At 47.0% G+C, this 21,224-nt stretch overlaps 1 protein-coding gene across 6 annotated transcripts in view; it reads right to left on the minus strand.

Annotated features, from left to right (window-relative positions):
- PRELID3A (PRELI domain containing 3A) overlaps window positions 1-21,224 on the minus strand; it is a 49,880-nt gene that overhangs the window by 19,192 nt on the left and 9,464 nt on the right. For 4 of the 6 annotated variants that reach the window (XM_077899895.1, XM_077899899.1, XM_077899898.1 and 1 more), the window contains 3 exons: window positions 20,576-20,665; window positions 19,503-19,573; window positions 19,303-19,405 (listed from right to left, as the gene is read on the minus strand). In XM_077899895.1, the coding sequence (XP_077756021.1) occupies window positions 19,303-19,405; window positions 19,503-19,573; window positions 20,576-20,665 (264 nt within the window). Of the gene's footprint in view, window positions 1-2,966; window positions 3,830-13,983; window positions 16,671-17,797; window positions 17,886-19,302; window positions 19,406-19,502; window positions 19,574-20,575; window positions 20,666-21,224 lie in introns of those variants that run through there. The other 2 variants (XM_077899897.1, XM_077899896.1) reach the window with 2 other exon arrangements.

Genomic DNA, 21,224 nt, shown 5'->3' on the forward strand with positions numbered 1-21,224 from the left:
AAGTCTATTTTCCCATGGCTTCAGAGGAGGGAGGAGGGAGAGTATTTCCCACAGTGCAATCTGATGCCCACCTGAGTCCAAGTCATCTGAGCCATCGCTGAGGTCTGGTTTCGATTTTCTCCAAAAAGGAGTAAAAAAAAAAAAAAAAAAAAAACTCTTATTCAGGGTAGTTATAATGAGATTATTCTTGAATAATCGGACAAGAAGTGGAACAGGATGAAAAGGGGGCCACTTAGAAATGATTGTACAAACAATATAAAGCAAATTATTAGTAGGCACCTGGGTGGCTTAGTTAAGCGTCTGCTTTTTTTTTTTTTTTTTTTTAAGATTTTATTTATCCATTCATAGAGACACAGAGAGAGAGGGGCAGAGGCACAGGCAGAGGGAGAAGCAGTCTCCACACAGGGAGCCTGACGTGGGACTCGATCCAGGGTCCCCAGGATCAAACCCCAGGCTGCAGACGGCGCCAAACCGCTGCGCCACCGGGGCTACCCGAGCATCTTGACTCGGGTCATGATCATGATCCCCAGGTCCTGGGATCGAGGCCGTATCCCTGCCTCCCTCTCTCCCTCTCTGTCTCTCATGAATAATTTTTTTTTAAATATGAAGTACTAGCTACCTATCGTTACGTAACATTACCCCAAGCCACTGGCTTGAAACAGCAAACACCGTGTCGCGAGTTGCCGTGGTTCAGAAAACGAGGAGCCTGAGCGGGAGCGCTCTGCCTACCACCCCCGCGGGGTGTCAGCTGCGTCCGCGTCCGCTCAAGGCTTCCCCGCTCCCAGGACCGAGCCTCCCCACGCCCGCCCCGCGGCGGCTGCTCCTGGGGCGGGACCGGGACCCGGACCGGGACCGCAGCGGGGACGGGAGCGGGGACGGGGACGGGGGCTGGGACGGAGGCCGGAGCGGGGACGGGGACTGGAGCGGGAACAGGGGCGGGGACGGGGACGGGGACGAGGACGGGGGCCGGAGCGGGGACGGGGGCGGGGGCGGGGACAGGGACGAGGACGGGGGCCGGATCGGGGACGGGGGCGGGGGCGGGGACGGGGACGAGGACGGGGGCCGGATCGGGGACGGGAGCGGGGGCGGGGACGGGGACGAGGACGGGGGCCGGAGCGGGGACGGGGACGGGGGCGGGGACGGGGGCCAGAGCGGGGATGGGGACGGGGACCGGAGCGGGACGGAGGCGGGGACGGGGACCGGGTCGGGGGCGGGACGGGAAGGGGGCCCGGAGCGGGTCGCCGCGGCGCAGGGGAGGCTCGACGAGCCAGGCGCGAGTCAGTGCCTCTAACCACCGGCCTGCGAGGTCGAGGGCGCGGGGCGCCGAGGCCGACCGCGGCGTGGAAATGGGAGGGCAGCCGACTGACCCGGGGCCTTTCGCGGGAACGTGTGGCTTCCAACCGGCTACAGAGAGAAAGCAGCAGGAGGAAGTCTCATGTAACTCAGGTTTTGAATTTGGGAAATGGAAGTAGGGCTACTTAGAAATGGGGGAACAGAAGGCGGTTTGGTGAAAAGGAACAAATTTAGTTTTATTCATGTTGACTGAGAGAGGTCACGGACTCCCCAAGAAAGGGGTCGGCTTCAAGGGCCGGGCGTAAACGATAAGCCTCCTGGGGTCTCCCCGCCTACGCTTCTGGGGGGGTGCGGGGATTTACAACCCTTTACAAGTGCAGAACCAGCCGCAGCTCCTAGGCTCTAGCCCCCCCCCCCCCCCCCCCCCCCCGCCCCAAGCTGCGCTCTGGCCGCTGAAGACGGGCAGGAGCGTGCTGAGCGGCCGGCAGTCTCCTCGGGTCTCAGGCTTGCCTCTTTCATCAACCAGGGCTGACTCTCAGCAGTGATTATAAAAGTTAGAATAGGGGTCGGGGGGGGCGGGGACTGGGGCGGGGCGGGCTCTGTCGGTAAAGCACCGGCCTTCGGCTCGGGTCACGATCCTGGGTTTGGGACTGAGCCTCGCTGCGGCCCCCTGCTCAGCGGGGAGCCTGCTTTGCCCTCGGCCTCACTACCTACTGTGCGCTGCGCTCACACAGTCTTCTGTCAAAAATCTTTTAAAATTTTTAAACAAAAGTTAAAATACATGCTTGAGCAGATATTCCAAGTATGTTCCATCAATGAAGCCCAGTACTCCCAATTCCAGCCCCGCACAGTGGTGCCCGGCCCCCCACCCTGAGACTCTGCCGCCCAAGGCCCATGGCGGGCCCAGTGCCAGCAGCTGATGGCAGGGCACAGGGGGCCAGGGAGCCACCAGGCTGCTGGGGCGCTTTCCATCAGCTCCCGCCTTCCCACCTTTGAGGGGAAAATCAGTCTGCAGTTTGCAAGGGGGATCCTCAAGCTCCAAGTTCACAGGCTGTGCACACCATTACCCCTGCACACCTATAATCCGATGGCTGGAGCACAGAGACAACGCTCCTCTGCCCCCCAAGTCACCCAAATAAGTAACTCTCCTGCTTCTCTGGACCCTGAAATGTGACAGCCCCAGAGCACACCTGCTCTGAATACAGCAGGCATTCACTGAGGCTCCGCCAGGCCGGGATCTGCTGGGGGAAAGATGAAGTTCCCAACAGAGACACACAGCAATCAACCCCTGTATCAAAGCGCACCGTCCCCTTCCTTGAGGTGACGACAGAAACGCTGGAGGCAAGCGGTCCTGAATCTGGGAAAGCCAAAAAACCACAGGCTCAAATCAGATACAGCCTGAATAGTTGGTTCTAATGCCAAACGGGTGGAACAGTCTGCAAAGAGTATTTAGTACAACCACTTTTCCTACAAAAAGGGAAAACTTGTTCCCAGAGAGTACCTGGCTCTGCTTCTAGAGGAACCTTCTGGAAGGAGCTACTTAACCAGAAGGTGGGAACCAATACAAAGACCAAAGCATGGCCTAGCATGCTCCCACAGCTCTAGAAGGCCCAACTTCCCAGAGGAAAGAGCATCCCAGTAACTTCTGCTTTGACAGAGTTGACACCAGTAGCTAGTGTATTCAACCTTTATTCCTACCAAACTCAAGGGCCACGGTAACAGGGATGTAACACTGGAAACTAAGGAAAGGCAGCAGGATTCTGGATTTATTTCAATACTTTGGGAAATGAAAGCCTTAGGCAAGTCATATGACATGATCAAAATAGTTTCTCCTGATACTCCAGTGGAAGATAAAATCTGGTCAGTAAATTAAGTGTGCATGCAGGGCGGCTGTAATATTTGCGGGGTGTCACCGAGGTCCAGAGAGGGCGGGCAGGTCGGAGCACAGGCCCACAGGTGCCAGGCCCGGGGGAAGGGGGTGGGGGGAGCCGGCCAGACCCCAACACCCTTGGTCGGTGACCGCAGCAAACCCACGAGAACTACTAGTTGAAGGTTGGGGACACAGCCATTCCCTTTTACACTCTGCTATTCTGGCTTCTGGGGAAGGGACAGCGGAGATTCAACTTCTTGTTTAACAAAACATTCCATAAAAAAAAAAAAAAAAAGTAAAGAAAAGGTGAAGGTAAGCTGTAGGCCAGCATGTGGCCGATCCCCTGCCTTTCCCAGAGTCCCCTTCCTAAACGGCCCCCTACTAGGGATGCGCTGATCTCGAGGGCTCGCTCCCACAGAGCCCGTGCGGGAGGGGCGCCATCCCGGGGTGCGGGAGGGGGGTGGGGCGGGGGAGGATGGGGAGGGGGGGGTGGGGGAGGGATGGGGCCGCGGGGCGCACGCCCGCCACCTGCCGCTGCGCCTGCGAGTCGCTGGTGGTCTCCGGGTCTGGGCGCCGCGGTGCTCACGCTCCGGCGCGGGCGGGGGTCGCCAGGCCCTCCAGCTCCGCGTTGAGCCGGCCGATGACCCACTCCAAGGCCTCGCGCCCCTGCGGAGAGAAGAGCGCGGAGCGAGTGCCGGGGCGCGCGGCCCTGCACCCCGCCCCGGGAGAGGACGACCCCGCTGGCGCCTCTGTGCGCCCAGAACCGGCCCGCGGAGCGCCGGCGGCCCCACCGAGCAGCAGCGCCCGCGGGGAGTTAGCTGGGACGCAGCACGTATGACTAAAGTTGACCTTTTGAGTATTTTCTCCAGTTAGAAATCAAGGCTTAATTTCCCCGTGACTCAGGGCCGCCAGGGGGGCGTCTGCCCTCGGCTCGGGGCGTGACCCCGGGGTGCACGGAGCCTGCTTCTCCCTCTGCCTGTGTCTCTGTGTCTCTCAGGGGTAAATAAATAAATCTTAAAAACAAAAACAAAAACCAATGGATGGAAGGTGAGATCAGAGTTTTAAAGTGCTGAGAACTTGCAATCACCACCAATGACTGCAACATAAGACCGAATATCAGGGGATCCCTGGGTGGCGCAGCGGTTTGGCGCCTGCCTTTGGCCCAGGGCACGATCCTGGAGACCCGGGATCGAATCCCACGTCGGGCTCCCGGTGCATGGAGCCTGCTTCTCCCTCTGCCTGTGTCTCTGCCTCTCTCTCTCTCTCTCATATGATTAAATAAATAAAATCTTAAAAAAAAAAAAAAAAAAGTTTCCCACGGCTCCGCGCCCCAGCTGCCATGCGATGCTATCATTCGGCACTGGTTGTTGCACTGATGGTGAATTCCAAACGGAGCCACCGCACAAATAAATACTGAATCCATCCCAGACCCAAAACAACATCGCCAACCCGACTATTTATGCCAAAGAAATTCTGAAAATAATCACTACCACTTTCTTAAGAACTATCTTAACATTTTAAAAATTTATCTTTTTTTTTTTTGATAAATTTTGAAAGCAGAGAATTCAGAACCCAACAGGTGCATATGCTTATTTTGACCACACTTCATCTCACCCAAAATGTGACGTGGACCTAGTAAGTGCCATGTACACACGGCGCCCCAAGAATGCAGGCTGAAGCTATACCGAGCTCCCTACACACACCCGATCCAGCATCCGAGTCAAGACAACTGACCTGTTGACACTCCCATCCCTGCTTCAAAATGTGGTTTCCCAAAGCACAGATTTCCTCGTTCCCCTCTAGAACAGAACCCCTTACACGACAATTCTCAGACCATCACCCCTGCGAGGTTACCTAGTTACCCTCAGTGCACCAGAGTTAACCTAGGAGGGGAACAGAGGCTGTCACCAGTGTCGGAGGCTGATACACGCTCATGAGGCCAGAGTACAGTTTGCAGCAGTGATAGGTGTCGTGCCCTGCACCCATGGCCTCTGCACACCAGGGTTTACCTGCAAGGAGCCCTCAAATCCTTCAGGAAGTAAGACCTCAGTGCTACATAACTAAACCTCAAGAGGGAACTTTTAAAGAAAATGTAGCTTAAAAACAGAAAGAAGACAAGCACAAAGGAGTATATACAGTATAGCTCCATCTGTGTTAAATGAAGGAAAGAAAAGGAAAAAACATTAATAACTTGTATTTGCATAAAGCACTTCTAGAAGCCTTGGTAAAAATTAGGAGTTAACTGGCAGAGGCCAAGCACTCTTCCTCTAAAGGGAGGTTTTTACTCTTCAGCAGAGTCCTGTGTTGTTGTTTCTTTGTTCCCATAAAAATGGACTGCATTTATGTCTTTTTTGAAAGAGTGTTATTTATAAAAAGCCAACAGAACTTTGACTTTGACTTGAAGATGGTGGGGACAACAACCTTTGGCCCTTTGTCCGAAAAACCCTCAGGAATCCGAGAGAAACAAAATCCAGGAGCTGCGGAGTCAGCGTCCCCACCGCCCCCGCCAGGAGTCGCAAAGCCCAGGCATCGGCTGGCAGCAGCGGCCATCCGGAGAGAGGGGACACGCAGGACAGCAGCTAACTGCCCGGCTCCTAGACCCCTCCCCGCCCCCCAGGGGTTGAGGGGTCTTGTCGGGAGAAACGGAACCACTTCAGAGAAAAGGCGCAGGGCCACCTCAGTGAAGCCCAGCTGCCAGCCCAGAGCCGCGGGGCCACCCGTGCTTGGGCTCGGTCGGTCCCTGACGGCGAAGGACATCTGCGTGGCCTCCCCGCCAAGGGGCGCAGGGGAGACACCCAGATGCCACAGGACGACAGGACGCTTGCTTCGCATCTGCTTCTGCAGACACAGGAGGGAAGACACCACCTCTGTGAAGCAAGAATGGGAGGCCACAGGGAACAGCAAAGGTTGGCAAATTAAAAATACAATCTGCCAAAATAAAAATTAGTGAAGTTGTTGAACGACAAAGTCCCGGAAATCTCCCCAAAGGTAGAACACAGATGAGAAAATATAAGAAAATTGTGAGGTCAATCCCTAGATTGAGGAAGCTGACAGCTTCCTAGAGGACTTCTAGGAAAGGAGAATAGTGGGGAAATCATGGAAGAAATCATTATCAGAACGAAAGGGACCACCCAGTTCCCGACCCGATGAGTCGCGGGTTGTTGTGGGTTTTGTTTTTTGTTGCTTTTGTTTTTGATGTCTTCTTGCTGGCCTGAGCTAAGCTTTACGTATGCAGGTATGCACGTATGTACGTGTCGGTCTACAGCTATATACTTCTATGCTCCTCTTTTTTCATGAAATGAAATTCACATAAGTTAACCATTGTCAAGCGTACGATTCAACGGTATTTAGTCTATTCACAATGTTTTGCAACCACCACCTCCATCTACTTCAAAACACTGTCATCACCCCAAGAGGAAATCTCAAACACATAAAGCAGACTCTTCCCCCATCCGTACTTTCCTCTCCTCCCTCCCCGTCCTGGCAACAACCTATCTGCTTTCGTCTATGGATTGGAAGACTGCGTATAAATGGAACTACATAGTGTGTGGCCTTTTGTGTCTGGGTTCTTTTATTTTGCATAATGCTTTAGAGATTCATCCATGTTGTAGTGTGGATCAATACTTCATTCCTTTTTATAGCCGAATAATATTCCAGTGGATATATGGACCATCTTTTGTTTATCCATTTATTAGCTGAAGGACATTTGAGTTTCTACCTTTTGGCTACTGTAAGTAGTGCTACTGAGAACATTTACGTACAAGTATTTGTGTACTGGTTTTCTTTTTCTTTTTAAGAATTTATTTATTTATTTGTTTGTTTATTTATTTATTTATTTATTTATTTATAAAGATTTTATTTATTTATTCATAGAGACACAGCTAGAGAGAGAGAGGCAGAGACACAGGCAGAGAGAGAAACAGGCACCATGCAGGGAGCCCGATGCGGGACTTGATCCGGAGTCTCCAGGATCACACCCCGGGCTGCAGGTGGCACTAAACCGCTGCGCCACCGGGGCTGCCCAGATTTTATTTATTTATTCATGAGAGACACAGAGAAAGGCAGAGACACAGGCAGAGGGAGAGCAGGCCCCATGCAGGGATCCCGATGCAGGACTTGATCCCGGGTCCCTGGGATCACGACTTCAGCTGAAGGCAGACAGACGCTTAATGACTGAACCTCCCTGGCATCCCTGTGTACTTGTTTTCAATACTTTTGGGTATATAACTAAGGGTGGAGTGGCTATGCCATTTTACATTTACACCAATATGAACAAAGGTTCCAAGTTCTCCACATCTTTGCAAATGCTTACTTTCCACTTAGTTTATTATAGCCATTCCAGTGGTTATGGAGTGGTTTCTGTGGGTTCCATTTGCATTTCCTAATGAATAATGAGGTTGAGCATTTTTTTTCTTGTAGTTATTGGCCATTTGTATGTCTTCTTTGGAGAAATATCTATTCAGATTCTTTGTCCATTTTTTAGAAAAAGTTTTTATTTTTCATGCCTGATTGGGAGGGGCAGGAGAGGGGGGAAAGAGAATCTTAAACGGACTCCCCACTGAGCTTGGATCCTGACACGGCTCAATCCCATGATCCCAAGATCACAGTCTGAGTGGAAATCAAGGGTATGACCCTTAACCAACTGTGCCACCCAGGCGTCCCTGCACATTTTAACATTGAGTTTTCTTTTTGTGGTTGACTTGTAAGAGGTATTTTATATATTCTGAATAATAGACCCTTACCAGATACATGATTTGCCATTTTTTTCTTCCATTCTGTAGCTTGTCTTTCTGCTTTCTTGATAATGTTCTTTAATGCACAAAATTTTTAATTATGATGAAGCCAAATTTATCTTTCTCTTTTGTTGTCATATTTAGGAATCCATTGCCAAATCCAAGATCATGAATATATATCCTATGTTTTCTTCTAAGAGTTGTATAGTTTTTGTTCTTGTACACAGGTCTTTGATCCATTTTGAGTTAGTTTTTGTATATGGTGTGAGGTAGTGGTCCAACTTCATTCTCTTATACGTAGATATCCAGTTGTCCCAGGACCATTTGTTGAAGAGACTAATCTTCATTGAATTGCTTTGGTACCATAGTTGAATATTAATTGACCACAGATACATAGGTTTACCTCTGGACTCTCACTTTGAGTCCATTGGCCTATTTGTCTCTCTTTATGTTGGTCTCACATTGTTTTGAGTACTGTAGCTTTATATGAAGTTTTGAAATTGGGAAGTATGAGTACTCCAAGTTTGTTCTTATATTTCAATATTATCTTGGCTATGCAGGATACCTTACAATTCCATACAAATTTGAGGATGGGCTTTTCCATTTCTGGGAGGGAAAAAAAAGCTATAGGAGTTTTTGTAAGAACTGCCTTGATTCTTTAGAACATTATGGGTAGTGTTGCCATCTTAACAATTATTAGTCTTCCAGTCCATGAATGAGGGATGTCTTTTCATTTATTTATGTCTTTTTTCATTTTTTTTTCTAGAAGATAGATTGATTGATTTTTAGAGAGAGTGTGTGTGTGCAGTGGGAGAGAATGAAAGAGACAGAATCCCAAGCGGACTCCCTGCTGTGTGCAGAGCCCGACATAGGACTCAATCTCATGACCCAGAGATCCTGACCTGAGTCAAAATCAATAATCAGATACTCAATTGACTGAGCCACCTAGGCAACCCCTTTTTTCATTTCTTTCTGCAATGTTTATAATTTTCAGTGTCCAGTCCTTCACTTTCTTCTTTTATTTCTATGTATTTTATTCTTTTGGATGCAACTATAAATTAGGTAGTTTTCTTAATTTTCTTATCAGGTTGCTCATGGGTAAAGAAACAACTGATTTTTATATAGTGATCTTGTACCCTGTAATTTTGCCAAATTCCTTTATTAGCTTTCTTGTGGATTCTTTCTTCATTGGGTTTTCTATCTATAGAATCATGTCATCTGTGAATGTAGGTAGTTTTACTTCTTCCTTGCCAGTTCGGATGCCTAATACTTCATTTTCTTGTCTATAACTGCTCTGGCTAGAACTTCTAGTAAAATGTTTTTTGTCTTTTTTAAAAGATTTTATTTATTTATTGTTAATCCTTTAATATTTGGTAGAATTTACCAATAAAGCCATCTGGTCCTGATCTTTTTTGTTGTTGTTGGAGATTTGTTTTGTTTTGTCCTTCATTACTGATTTTATTTATTGGGGTCCTCTCTCTTTTTTTTTTTCTTGATAAGTCTGGCTAAAGGTTTATCAGTTTTATCTTTCCAAAGAACCAGCTCTGGTCTCACCAATTGGTTCTATTGTATTTTTAGTCTCTACTTCATTTACTTCTGCTTTAACCTTTATTATTTCCTTCCTTCTACTTCTACTGGCTTTGGGCTTTGTTTATTCTTTTTCTGTCTCCTTTAGGTGTAAGGTTAGGTTGTTTATTTGAGCTTTTCCTTGTTTCTTGAGTTAGCCTGCATTGCTATCTAATTCCCTTTTAGAGCAGTTTTACTGTGTCCCTAAGATTTCAGACCACTGTGTTATTTTCATTTGTTTCCATGTACTTTTTTATTTCCTCTTTGATGCCTCAGTTGACTTAATCTCTATTTATTTTTTAATTTTTTAAAAATATTTTATTTATTTATTTATGAGAGACACAGAGACAGAGAGGCAGAGACACACAGGCAGAGGGAGAAGCAGGCTCCATGCAGGGAGCCCGATGTGGGACTTGATCCCAGGACCCCAGGATCATGCCCCCGGCCGAAGGCAGGTGCTAAACCACTGAGCCACCCGGGGATCCCTGACTGAATCTTTAAAAAAAATAAAAATAAAAAAATAAAGTCCCCTACTATTATTGTATCACTAACAGTTTCTTCCTTTATGTATTTAGGTGCTCCTATGTTAGACCCATATTTACAACTGTTATCCTGTTGTTGGACTGTCCTCTTTATCATTATGTTATGTCCTTCTTTGTATTTTGTTACAGTCTTTATTTTATAGTCTATTTTGTACAATATAAGTATTGCTATTCCAGCCTTCTTTCTGCTTCCATTGCATGGTTAAATGTTTTTCTATCACTTCACTTTCCATTTACATGTGTCTTTAGGTCTGAAGTGAGTCTGGTGTAGGCAGCATATAGATGGGTCTTGCTTTTTATCCATTGACCTGTTGCCATTTTGTTATTTGTTTTACAGTTGCTTTCTTGGTTTTTCTCTGTTCCTTTCTTTTCTTATTCTCTTCCCTTGTGGTTTGATGACTTTCTTTAGGGTTATGCTTGAATTCTTTTCTCTTTATTTTTTGTGCATCTACTGTAGGTTTTTGATGTGTGATTACCATTAGGCTCATCTATTGCATTGTACTCATACAGCAGTGCATATTATTAAGTTGATGATCACTTCGGTTCTAAAAGCACTAAATTTTTACTTCCCAATCTCACATTTTATGTATACAATGTCATATTTCATATCCTTTTGTGAACTCCTTGATTGATTTTTGTAGATATTATTGATTTTATTGCTTTCCTGCTTTAAACTCCATACTAGTTTTATAAGTGCTTAATCTATTACTTTTATTACATGTTTGCATTGACTTGTGAAGTGTTTTCCTTTCATAATTTTCCTACTCCCAATTATGACTTTTTCCCCCAAAGAATTCCCTTTAACATTTCTTGTAAGACTGGTTTAGTGATGAATTCTTTTTAACTTCTGTTGTTTGTCTGGGAACTCTTTATTGCCTTCTATTCTGAATGATAACCTTGCTTGGTAGAGTGTTCTTGGTTTCACGGTTATACTTGAATATATCATGCCACTCCCTTCTGGCCTGCAAAGTTTCTGCTAAAAAATCAGCTGATAGCCTTATGGGGTTTCCTTTGTGTGTAACTGTATTTTTTTTCTTGCTGCTTTTAACATTCTTTATCACTACTTTAAAAAAAATATTTTATTTATTTATTCACAAGAGAGAGAGAAAGAGAGAGAGGCAGAGGGAGAAGCAGGCTCCATGCAGGAAGCCCGGTGTGGGACTCGATCCTGAGACTCCAGGATCATGCCCTGGGCCAAAGGCAGGCACTAAACCGCTGAGCCACCCAGGAATCCCAATCATTACTTTTTACCATTTTAATTACTAGGTGTCTTGGTGTGGGCCTCCTTGGGTCAATTGTCTTGGGTACTTCACTTCTTGGATCTGGATGTCTGTTTCCTTCTCCAGATTAGGGAAATTTTCAGGTATTATTTCTTCAAATAAATTTATCCCCTGAGAAGGGGGGGATCCCTGTTTTCCTTATGGGATCCCTATAATGTGAATGTTATTACACTTGATGTCACTGAGTTCCCTTAATCTATTCTCACTTTTTCTTCTTCATTTTTCTTTTTGCTATTCAGCTTGGTTGCTTTCCATTACCCTGTCTTCCAAGTCACTAATTTGTTCTTCTGCCTCCTCTAATCTGCTATTCATTCCCTCTGGTGTATTTCTTCTTTCAGTTAATGAGTTCTTCATCTCTAGTTGGTTCTTTTGTTATACCTATATTTTCAATCTCCTTGTTGAGGATCTCACTGAGATCCACTACCCTTTTCTCAAGTCCAGTGACAATTTTTATAATCATTCCTTTTCAATTCTTTATCAGGCATACTGCTTATCTTTAGCTCTTGTGCTGTGATTTTGTGTTCTTGCACTGGGGACATATTCCTCTGTCTCCTCATTTTGTCTAACTGCGTTTGTCTCTATGGGTAGGAAAACCAGCTACATCTCTTGATCTTAAAAGTAGTGGCCTCATGAAGAAGAGGACCTGTGATGTCCTGCAGCACAATGCTTCCTGTTCACCAGAACCGGGCACTTCAGGGATGTCTCCTGTGGGGGCTGTGTGTGTCCTACTATTGTGCCTGAGACACATTTGCCTTCAGTTCAGTCATTTGCAATGGCTCTCTTTGCCTGCTGTGGGCTCACTGGGCAGGGTTTGGGCTCTGTTGTTAGTGGACCAGTTAGGCTGCATGCCTGCCCTCAGCCCACCTGCCTGAGTTGCAGTCACACCAAACTGGAGGGTGCTCTTCCTGTGCTGCCCCCTAAGAGGCTTTGGTTGGAAGGTTTTCAATTACTGATTCAATATCTTTGACTGTCATAGGCCGGTCGAGATCCTATTTCTTCTTAAATCAGTTTTGGTAATTTGTGTGGTTCTAATAGTTTGTCACATATAGGTCATCTAATTTGTTGGTATACAATTGTTCACAGTATTCTCTTATATCCTTTTATTTTTTGTAAGATGTGTAGTAATGCCCCACTTTCATTTCTGATATTTTTATTTTGAATCCTTTTTATTCTTGATCAGTCTAAAAGTTTGTGAACTTTGTTGATTTTTTTCAACCTAACAACTTTTGATTTCAATAATTCTCTTTTTCTATTCTCTGTTTATCTCCTCTGTAATCTTTATCATTTCTTTCCATTTGAAGCCATGGGTTTAGTTTGTTCTTCATTTTCCAGCTCCTTAAAGTCAGGGTAATGATTTGAGATCTTGGTATGCCTGGGTGGCTCAGAGGTTGAGCATCTGCCTTCAGCTCAGGGCATGATCCTGGGGTCCTGGGATCAAGTCCCACATCAGGCTCCCTGCATGGAGCCTGCTTCTCCCTCTGCCTGTGTCTCTGCCTCTCTGTCTCTCTGTGTCTCTCACGAATAAATAAATAAAATCTTAAAAATAAAAAATAAAATTTTCTCTCCTATAAAAAAAATGATTTGAGATCTTTCCTCTTTTTTAATGGAGGTATTTGCAATGTGTATTTCCCTCTGATAACTGCTCTCACTGCATCCTGTAAGTTTTCATATGTTGTGTTTTCATTTTCATTCATCTTAAAATGTTTTAACTTCATTTGTAACTTCTTCTTTGATTCACTAGTTATTAGAAATATAGTTTTAAAATTCCACGTATTTCTTTATTTACCTTATTGTACTGCTGATTTCTAATTTCACTTCACTGGGATCACAAAAGATACTTTGTATGATTTAAGTCTTCTTAAATTTATTGAGACTTGGTGTTTGGCCTAATATATGGTTTGTCCTAGAGAATAATCCATGGGCTCTTGAGAAAAATGTGTATTGTGCTATTGGATGAAGTATTATATGAATGTCTGTTAGGTCAAGTTTTTTTTTTTAGTATTCAAGTCCTCCATTTCCTTATTGATCTTCTGTCTAGATGTCTTATCCATTATTGAAAGTTGATTATTGAAGTCTCCAGCTATTATTGGAGAATTGTCTTTCTCCCTTTGTTCTGCTATTGTTTGCTTTATATATTTGGGGGCTTTGGAGCTTGGTGTGTAAATGGTTAAAACTTTTGTCTTCTTGATGAACTGACCCTTTCACTGATATATAATGTCCTTGTTTTCTTGTAATCATTTGTGACCCAAAGTAGATGTTGTCTGAGATTAGTATGGTCATTTCAGCTCTCTTGGTTATTATTTCCATGGAATATCTTTTTCAGTCCTTTCACATTCCAGCCATTTGTTTATGTCTTTGTATCTAAAGTGAGTCTCTGGTAGCATATATAGGAGGATCATGTTTTTTCATCCATTCTGCCAATCTCTGTCCTTTAATTGGTGAGTTTAATCTATTTACTTTTAAAGTAATTAATGCTAAAGAAGCACTAACTTCTTACATTGTTCATTGTTTTCTGTGAGTTTCATAATTTTCTGTTCCTGAATTCTTTCCATTCTCATCTGTTGTGTTTGATTTTTTTTTTTTTTTCTAGAGTACATTTTGATTCCTGGATTCTTTTCTGGATATGTCTTCATTATTTTCTTACTGATTACCCTGGTGATTATAATTAGTGTCTTAAAGTCAGAAAAATCTAATTTGAATTGATAAAAATTTGGCTTAAATAATGTATTAGGGTTCTCCAGAGAAACAGAACCAATAGAATGTGTGTCTATATACAGACATTATTTTAAGCAATTGGCTGACATAATTATGGAGGCTGGCAAGTCCAAAATCTTCAGAGTGCATTAATCAAGATTCATTAAGTGCTCTCTTGGTTGAAGTATTCTATTATAATTCACAGTCCTACAAAAGTTGATTCTGTCACTTTTTGCCAGCTTATTGGTTATTTCAGTGGAGAGACCAATCCTGGGAACACCTACCTCTACCATTTTCCATGATGTTACTATTTATATTTTTTTAACTTTTAATATTGAAATTATAGATTCACAAGAAGCTGCAAAGATATTACAGAAATGTCCCATTTACCCTTTACCCACTTCCTCCAATAACATTTTGCATAATTATAATACAATATCAAAATTAGGAATTTAACATGCACAGTGCAACACAATGAATTTTTAAAGTTCACTTCAAATGAGGCTTAAGTGCATGAAATTTCACATCAAGGATAAAGCGATCCTAAAAGTTTTCAGAGAGAAAAAAGAAGTCACATACAGAGGATCAATAATCAGAGTGGAATGCAACAGAACAATGCCTTCAAAACTCTGAGGGGAAGTATTTTGTTTTAGAATTATATGTCCAGGTATGCTATGAATGAACCATGAGAATAGAAGTGACATTTTCAGATGTGCGAAGTATTAGAAGCCATGATGAGATGTTCTCCATCCTGTGACAGGAAAGAGAAAGAGGAAGTAGGGAAGCAGGGAAAAAAAGGGCTCCAGGAAAGAGGGTCAAGGAAATGCCCAGAAATGCTCAAAAAAGGGGATGACAGCTACATGGCTGCTCAGTCAGAGAGTAAAACCTGACTTCCAGAAAGGACGGTGCCTGGGAATCTGGGAAGGGGTTACCCCAAAAGACTGACCTATGGAAAATGACATCATGAGGTACTGCAGAGTGAGTGGAGGTGTGCAAGGGCTCAGCCAGAGACCTTTAAAAAATAAAATAAAATAGGTGAAAATAATAAGACAATTATTATCCCCAAAGGGTATAATACAGCTGTATAAAAAAGAAAATGCAGTTATGGCCTGGTGACAAGCAATAGCTCTGTATTTGTATTTTCAGAATTATGGAAACTCTGAATGTGCTTTCAATAATATAGCTATTTTGAGGGAAAGGGAGAGGAGAGGAAGAGATGACAGAGAGAAAATAATAGTTTACCAAACAGGTAAATAATATATCGATAATGTCTAAAATTGGCAAATGAAGAAATAGCAGGATATACTTACTTAGGAATCTAGCAGTAAAAGCCAAAAACTGCCAAAAGTGTCAAGCGTCCCCTTAGAAGGGTAGAAATGTGCTTTGCAGAAGGAGTAAGGGCAGGTTATTTTAAATTATTTAAATATTTTAAATCCTTTAACTCTGATTTACCATGAGCTATAATATATTCTTTTTTTAAAAAAAAACTTTTATTATTTTATTTGTCAGAGAGAGAGAGAGAGAGAGTGTGTGAGCAGGGAGAGGGAGAGGCAGACTCCCGGATGAGGAGGGAGCCCGATCCCAGGACCCTGGGATTACAACCTGAGCCAAAGGCAGATGCTCAACCAATTGAGCCTCTCATACACCCTTAAGCATAAAATATTCTGTTAAAAATATAAATGAGTATTTCATGTTGGATTAGAAGTACTATTATCAAACAAAAAGCATTATCTAAAAAATGGTAGACACAGTTCTACTCATCGTTTAAGGAGGAGGCCTTCTCTAAAGTTTTTAGATTTTGAAGCATACTGAAAGATTTTATAGTCTACTTCTGAAAAGGGGGAAGTTAAAACTCCCCACTGGGAAGTACCTTAAGAAGCTAATAGGACAGCTCAAGCTCACAAGCATTTTGTGACCACCTCCTCACAATGGCTCCACGTGCATGAGCCTCCTCAGGGACAGGTCTGAATGGTGACAAGTAACAAGCCTTCATTCAGCCCCTGGGGTCACTGGTCCAGGAGCCCAGGACAAGCCAGCCACAGCCTGAAGGCAGAGCACTTTGCTCCCTTGGCCGGTTCCAACTGTGTGATGGGACAGCTCACAGTGCTGTCACCACACACGTCACCATGGGGGTGAATGCCCCTATTCTAGCATGTGTAGACCCGCATTAACCGCAGGAAGAAGGATGCATGGTGACAGCATCTGAAGTGACAGAGAGTGGCCAGATACGTGTAAAGAGACTGGCAGTGCCGGCAGTTGGCCAAGAGGCATGGGAAGGAAATGGGGAGTCATCAGGAGAGAGTAAACTTGTTTAGTAAGATCCCAAGAGTCAGCAGAAAATTGCTGGGAGCTGCTGCCCCGGGGAAGACAGACAAGGCCCCACAGCAGTCTGACAACACGGCCCGGGGGCGGCTGGCTCGTGGGCAGCGGCAGAATGGCAGCTTTGCGGCCCTTGCCCTCCTCCTGCTGGGGGGTTCTTCCCTTCTTTGGGTCTCACTCTGCAACAGATGGGCCTCCTGTCTTGAGTGGTCTCGCCGAAGAGCCCGGTGGACACTGTGACCAGGCAAGTGGCAGATTCCAGCAGATTCCACACCTCTCCCAGACTGGGCGAACCATATTCAAGGTTCACTTATTTCTTCCTTCCTTTTTTTCTTCTGTTCTTTCTTTCTTCTTTGATTTTTGGGTGAGGCATCTGATTAAAGATTGAGGCAGTTTAGCTCCAGTTTATGAGGAAACAGAAGGTGACAGAGTCCACAGCTCAGAGTGACACATCACACACGCCACACTGCCCACACACACTGTGTTCACCAGATGGGCGGGCTCTCTATGTGTGGTCACCCTAGTGGTGCGTCCATGGAGGAAGAGAGCCCCGGCATCCTATCATGACTTTGGATTCAAGGTGAAGGTCTCTGGCAAACTCAAGCTGCAGTGGGAAGTTCTTAAAGGAGCCTGAACGACATGGCTCCCATTTGCTGACTGAGGCACCGAGTGTGTACACACATGCTGCAGACAGACAGACAGACCAACCATGGGAGGAAGCAGGGCCCAGAGCAGTACAGGATGGAAAGTCAACAGGGTGAGGGTTTCAAGGCAGGAGTATAAGGATTCCCTAAACAGAGGGAAGCAGGAAACTCTCTGACTTTCCTATGAGGTATGAAGATGACTGCCAACTAACTGTCAAACCCCTTTCTGATAGTCCAGCCACTGGTGCCCTAGGAAACCAAGGAATGTTTGTGAAGTTCAAGAAGACGCTAGAAATGGCTTCTGCCACTAAAAGAGAAGAGCCAGTGGTGGTCACATGGCTGGGTGCCAGCCTGTGAGGAGCAGGACTTCCACCCCTGCCCCCACAACGCTGATGCAAGGGCACAGGGCATTCTCTAGGAGAACACGTGCAAATATTCAGATCCTGCTCAAACTGAAAAAAATCCTCCCATCTGATCGGGTCCTCCATGCTGTCCAGCACTGCTAGTGAAAGCCTCTTTCCTGATGATGCGCTAATTCTAGGAAATGTTAAAGCAAGCAGGTACTGAGAACAGCTTGGGGTGGGGTGGGGTGGGGTGGGGGGGCTGCGCAGCCTCTCTTAGAGACCAGGTAACAAATATCCAAGTCTCCCTGGGAAATAAATCCTGCCATGAAACAAGGAGATGAATTAGGAAGAGGATGAAGAGGAAATGGCTGTTTCCATTCCAGAAGATACTTAGGAGCCCAGGGCTGGAGACGCATGCAGCTGTACCTTTAACTACCCAGCACGGCACACCATGCACACACTTATTAGCAAGATGCTAAGTTCTCTACGGGGTTAAAGAGCACTATAGTTACCACTGTTCAGCATTAGGTCCAGGGGCAGACCCCGTTAGCTCACGGCGCGCTCAGAATTTTCAATTATCCACTCAATAGCCGCCCACCCCTGGAACAACACAGAAAAGTTCAACATGGTGTAAGAATTCTGCTCGTCTCACTGCAGACAGCAGGCCACAGCCTGTACTTTCAACGGTACAAGCGCAGCACCACAGTTTTAAGGGCGGCACAGCAGTAACCGTCCAGGAATGGTCTTCCCTGTGAGGGGAGCTTCTCGAGCTCAGAAATCTGGGTGAGGGTGTGCATTCTGCCCAAAATTCTCGCCACGGCGTGGGCAGTGCGGACACCGTCATGTCCTGCATGCAGGGCGAGGGGCAGCTTCACAGGCTCCTCAGGGACTCGGCCCACCCAAATGCCAGACCGGCCTGCTCCCCTTCCCCTGCCCCCTCTGCCCAGCTGGCGGGGACTGCCCTCAAGGGGTAGCAGCGCCCTGGGGAGGAAGTGATTGTGCCAGGCCTTCAGCACAACAACCCCTGACATAAAGCAAAATTGAAGACTTTCCTTTGGCCTCACTGAGTTTCCCCTGACTTTTCTCACAAGAGGTCTCAGGTGGCTTTGCCTCACCAAGTGGTCCCTTCCTCCCGTCATTTATTTTTCCAGCGAACATTTTGGGTGCCTGCCCTAGGCCGGACCGCGGACACACAAAGGCAAGGAAGGTTCCCTGTCCTTCCAGAAAGGCCTGCTGTGTGGGCACGAGGCAGGCGGCTCCAGGCACCCTGCTTCCCCTGCCTTCTCTGAACTGAGCTGAGCTCCTGCCAGCATTTCCCAGATGTAGATTGTCCTCAGAAACAGGGCAGACTGGCTCTTCTATCAGTACCGAGGCCACAAGTATTTTTCCCATTAAATGATGACAAGCATGGGAGGTGTCCCATGGATCCCCAGGGGGAAGACTTACTTCCAACCCAAACATACCGGCGGGGGTGTGGTGGGGGGACAGCCAAGGAGACATCAGCCTGTGAGGCAAGCTAAGGTGACAGAGGCCCTGCTCTAGCAGGTGACAGAGACCTTGAACGCAGGGCAACTGCCACTCCTCCCAGCCCTTTCCAGCAGCTTCCCGGAGAGGAGGCTGGCCTCCCCCCCACCCAGCCCCCGGTGTCCACCAGCTTGCGCTGCCCTCCAGCTAGGGGCCTGGGGAGGGCGGCCTCCGGGGTCCAGCCTGCCTCCTGCCACCTCCGTGAAGCTGACCCCCCCCATCCTGCCACAGGCAGCTGCGTCCAGGGGGTCGGGCAAAGGGGGTTCAGCGCAGCCGCGCGAGCTAGACGGCGGGCAAGCAGGGCTGCTGGACGTCCCGCCTGACGTCGCCACCTCGGCTCAGCCCCGGCACCGAGCCTGGAGCCTGTGCAGTCGCAGCTTCAAGGCGCGCCCCGGCGGCCAGTGGAAGGTGCTGGGCCATCGCCAGCTTGCAGCCCTTGGTAGGACTTTCGGGACCCCCGCCCCCCCGGCACACGGCCGGGACCCAGCCGTACCTTCTTGGCGTTGGAGGAGATGGTGCTGGCCATCAGACTCTCCAGGTAGCTGCCGAGGCTGATCCCCTTCACGGTGATGATGGCTTCTTGCGTGAGCACCGTCCTGCGGAGGAGCAGGGGGCGAAGGGCTGAGGACCCCCGATGCGGGGGGGCCCTGACCCGGGAAGTCACCGCCACAGTCCCAGGGCGCAGCTGCTTACATTCCAGGGTCCTCCGGGTGGGGTGTGTACACCAGCCTCTCGTTCACCGACACCACGTTTGTGAGTGTGATCTTAAAACAAAAAATGGCTTTAGGTTCTATTTCTCTGGCATTTCTTCCTGAACCACCTGCCTGGACACTTCCATCCCAGAATCCGCACTCACTGAAGCCAGAATGGGCACCACGTCAGGTCTCAGAGGAACCTAGTCCTGGCTGCCCCCTCCCATCACCGTCACTTCTCCACACCCACCCCTCTGTCTGGCCTGGCCTTCGAGGCACTTCCAAACTGCCAGACCATCAGCCCTCATACAAAAGCGTAAAACTTCTGGGTTGGCATCCAGGTGAATGAGCACAAAGCTGCTGCTAAGTGTTTTTACAGAATATGATTTTATAAAAATAAACCATGTTTCTAGCCCAGGCATTTTCCCCAACATATTTTTTTGAATATGCAGTGAGCCAGTATAAATTTTTTCCAGAGAGGAGTGAAGTGGAAATGTGCTTTTAAAATTATTGCTAAAATCACATCTGCAGTTGCAAGTCAGGAGAGTGGTTATTTTGGGGGCAAGATGGGAGTGCCCCCCAGGAGGGAGCATAAGGGGGGCTCCTGAGGGATGGTCATATTCTGTCTCTGATCTGTCTGCTGTTTATAGAGGTATGTTCATTTGTTCATTTTATGACAATTATGTGCATTTTTCTGTACATTTCACTGGAATAAAACAATAACATACTGCTGAATAAATTCAGCCTTTCTATTAGAAATAAAAGATCAGGGATCCCCAGGTGGCGCAGTGGTTTAGCGCCTGCCTTTGGCCCAGGGAGCGATCCTGGAGACCCGGGATCGAATCCCACGTCGGGCTCCCGGTGCATGGAGCCTGCTTCTCTCTCTGCCTATGTTTCTGCCTCTCTCTCTTTCTCTGTGTGACTATCATAAATAAATAAAAACTAAAAAAAAAAAAAAAAAAGAAATAAAAGATCACTCAGACCAAAGGTGAGCTAGAAATAAAATGAAATGAAAACATTCCCCACCATCACCAGGAAATACCAAGCACCCTTCTCACTCAGGCCATTGCTTACATTGGTGGAACACAGTTCCATTTTCTTTTCTACTGGATCCACCACAGAATGTTCTTTGATGTATGTCAAAGTCCTACTGGTTCCCAAAATCTAAAAAAACAAAGCAAAACTGTCATCGTAACATGTCAAGAATGGCACTGTAGCATCAAACAGAAAATGCCGTTTCATTTACTGATTAAGCCCTTGATCGACAAGCGGTGCACGTGGGGATGCAGCTAGCCAGCCGCCCCCTGCCCCCCTCCCCGCACAGCTCCTCAGGGGGTCTCTGTCCCCGCAGGGGGGCCACCTCCAGCGAATGCATTCATGGAGAGGCGGCCGGCCGTGTGACACAGCAATCAACACCTCGGCAAAAAGAAACCAGCGAGGGGGCAGGCCCCCTGCGGGTGGCAGGGCTGGAGGAAGAGGCAGCACGCAGGGGTCAGCGGGGTCAGCGGAGCCAGGGGTCAACTGCAGATGGGCTCCTGGGCCGGTACAGTGAGAGCCCAGCATGGCAAGAGAGGGAGAAGGCGGCCTCACTGGGGTGTCAGGCCATGTCAGGGCCTAGACCGTGTGTTGAGAAGAGAACGGGGTCCAGACGAGCAGGAGAAAGTCGTGCTCAGATTTACACCTTTCATGACCTCGCCGATGGCTCTGCTTCAGAGACTTGTCA

The sequence above is a fragment of the Canis aureus genome, chromosome 6 (assembly GCF_053574225.1).
Source record: "Canis aureus isolate CA01 chromosome 6, VMU_Caureus_v.1.0, whole genome shotgun sequence".
Classification (NCBI taxonomy): domain Eukaryota; kingdom Metazoa; phylum Chordata; class Mammalia; order Carnivora; family Canidae; genus Canis; species Canis aureus.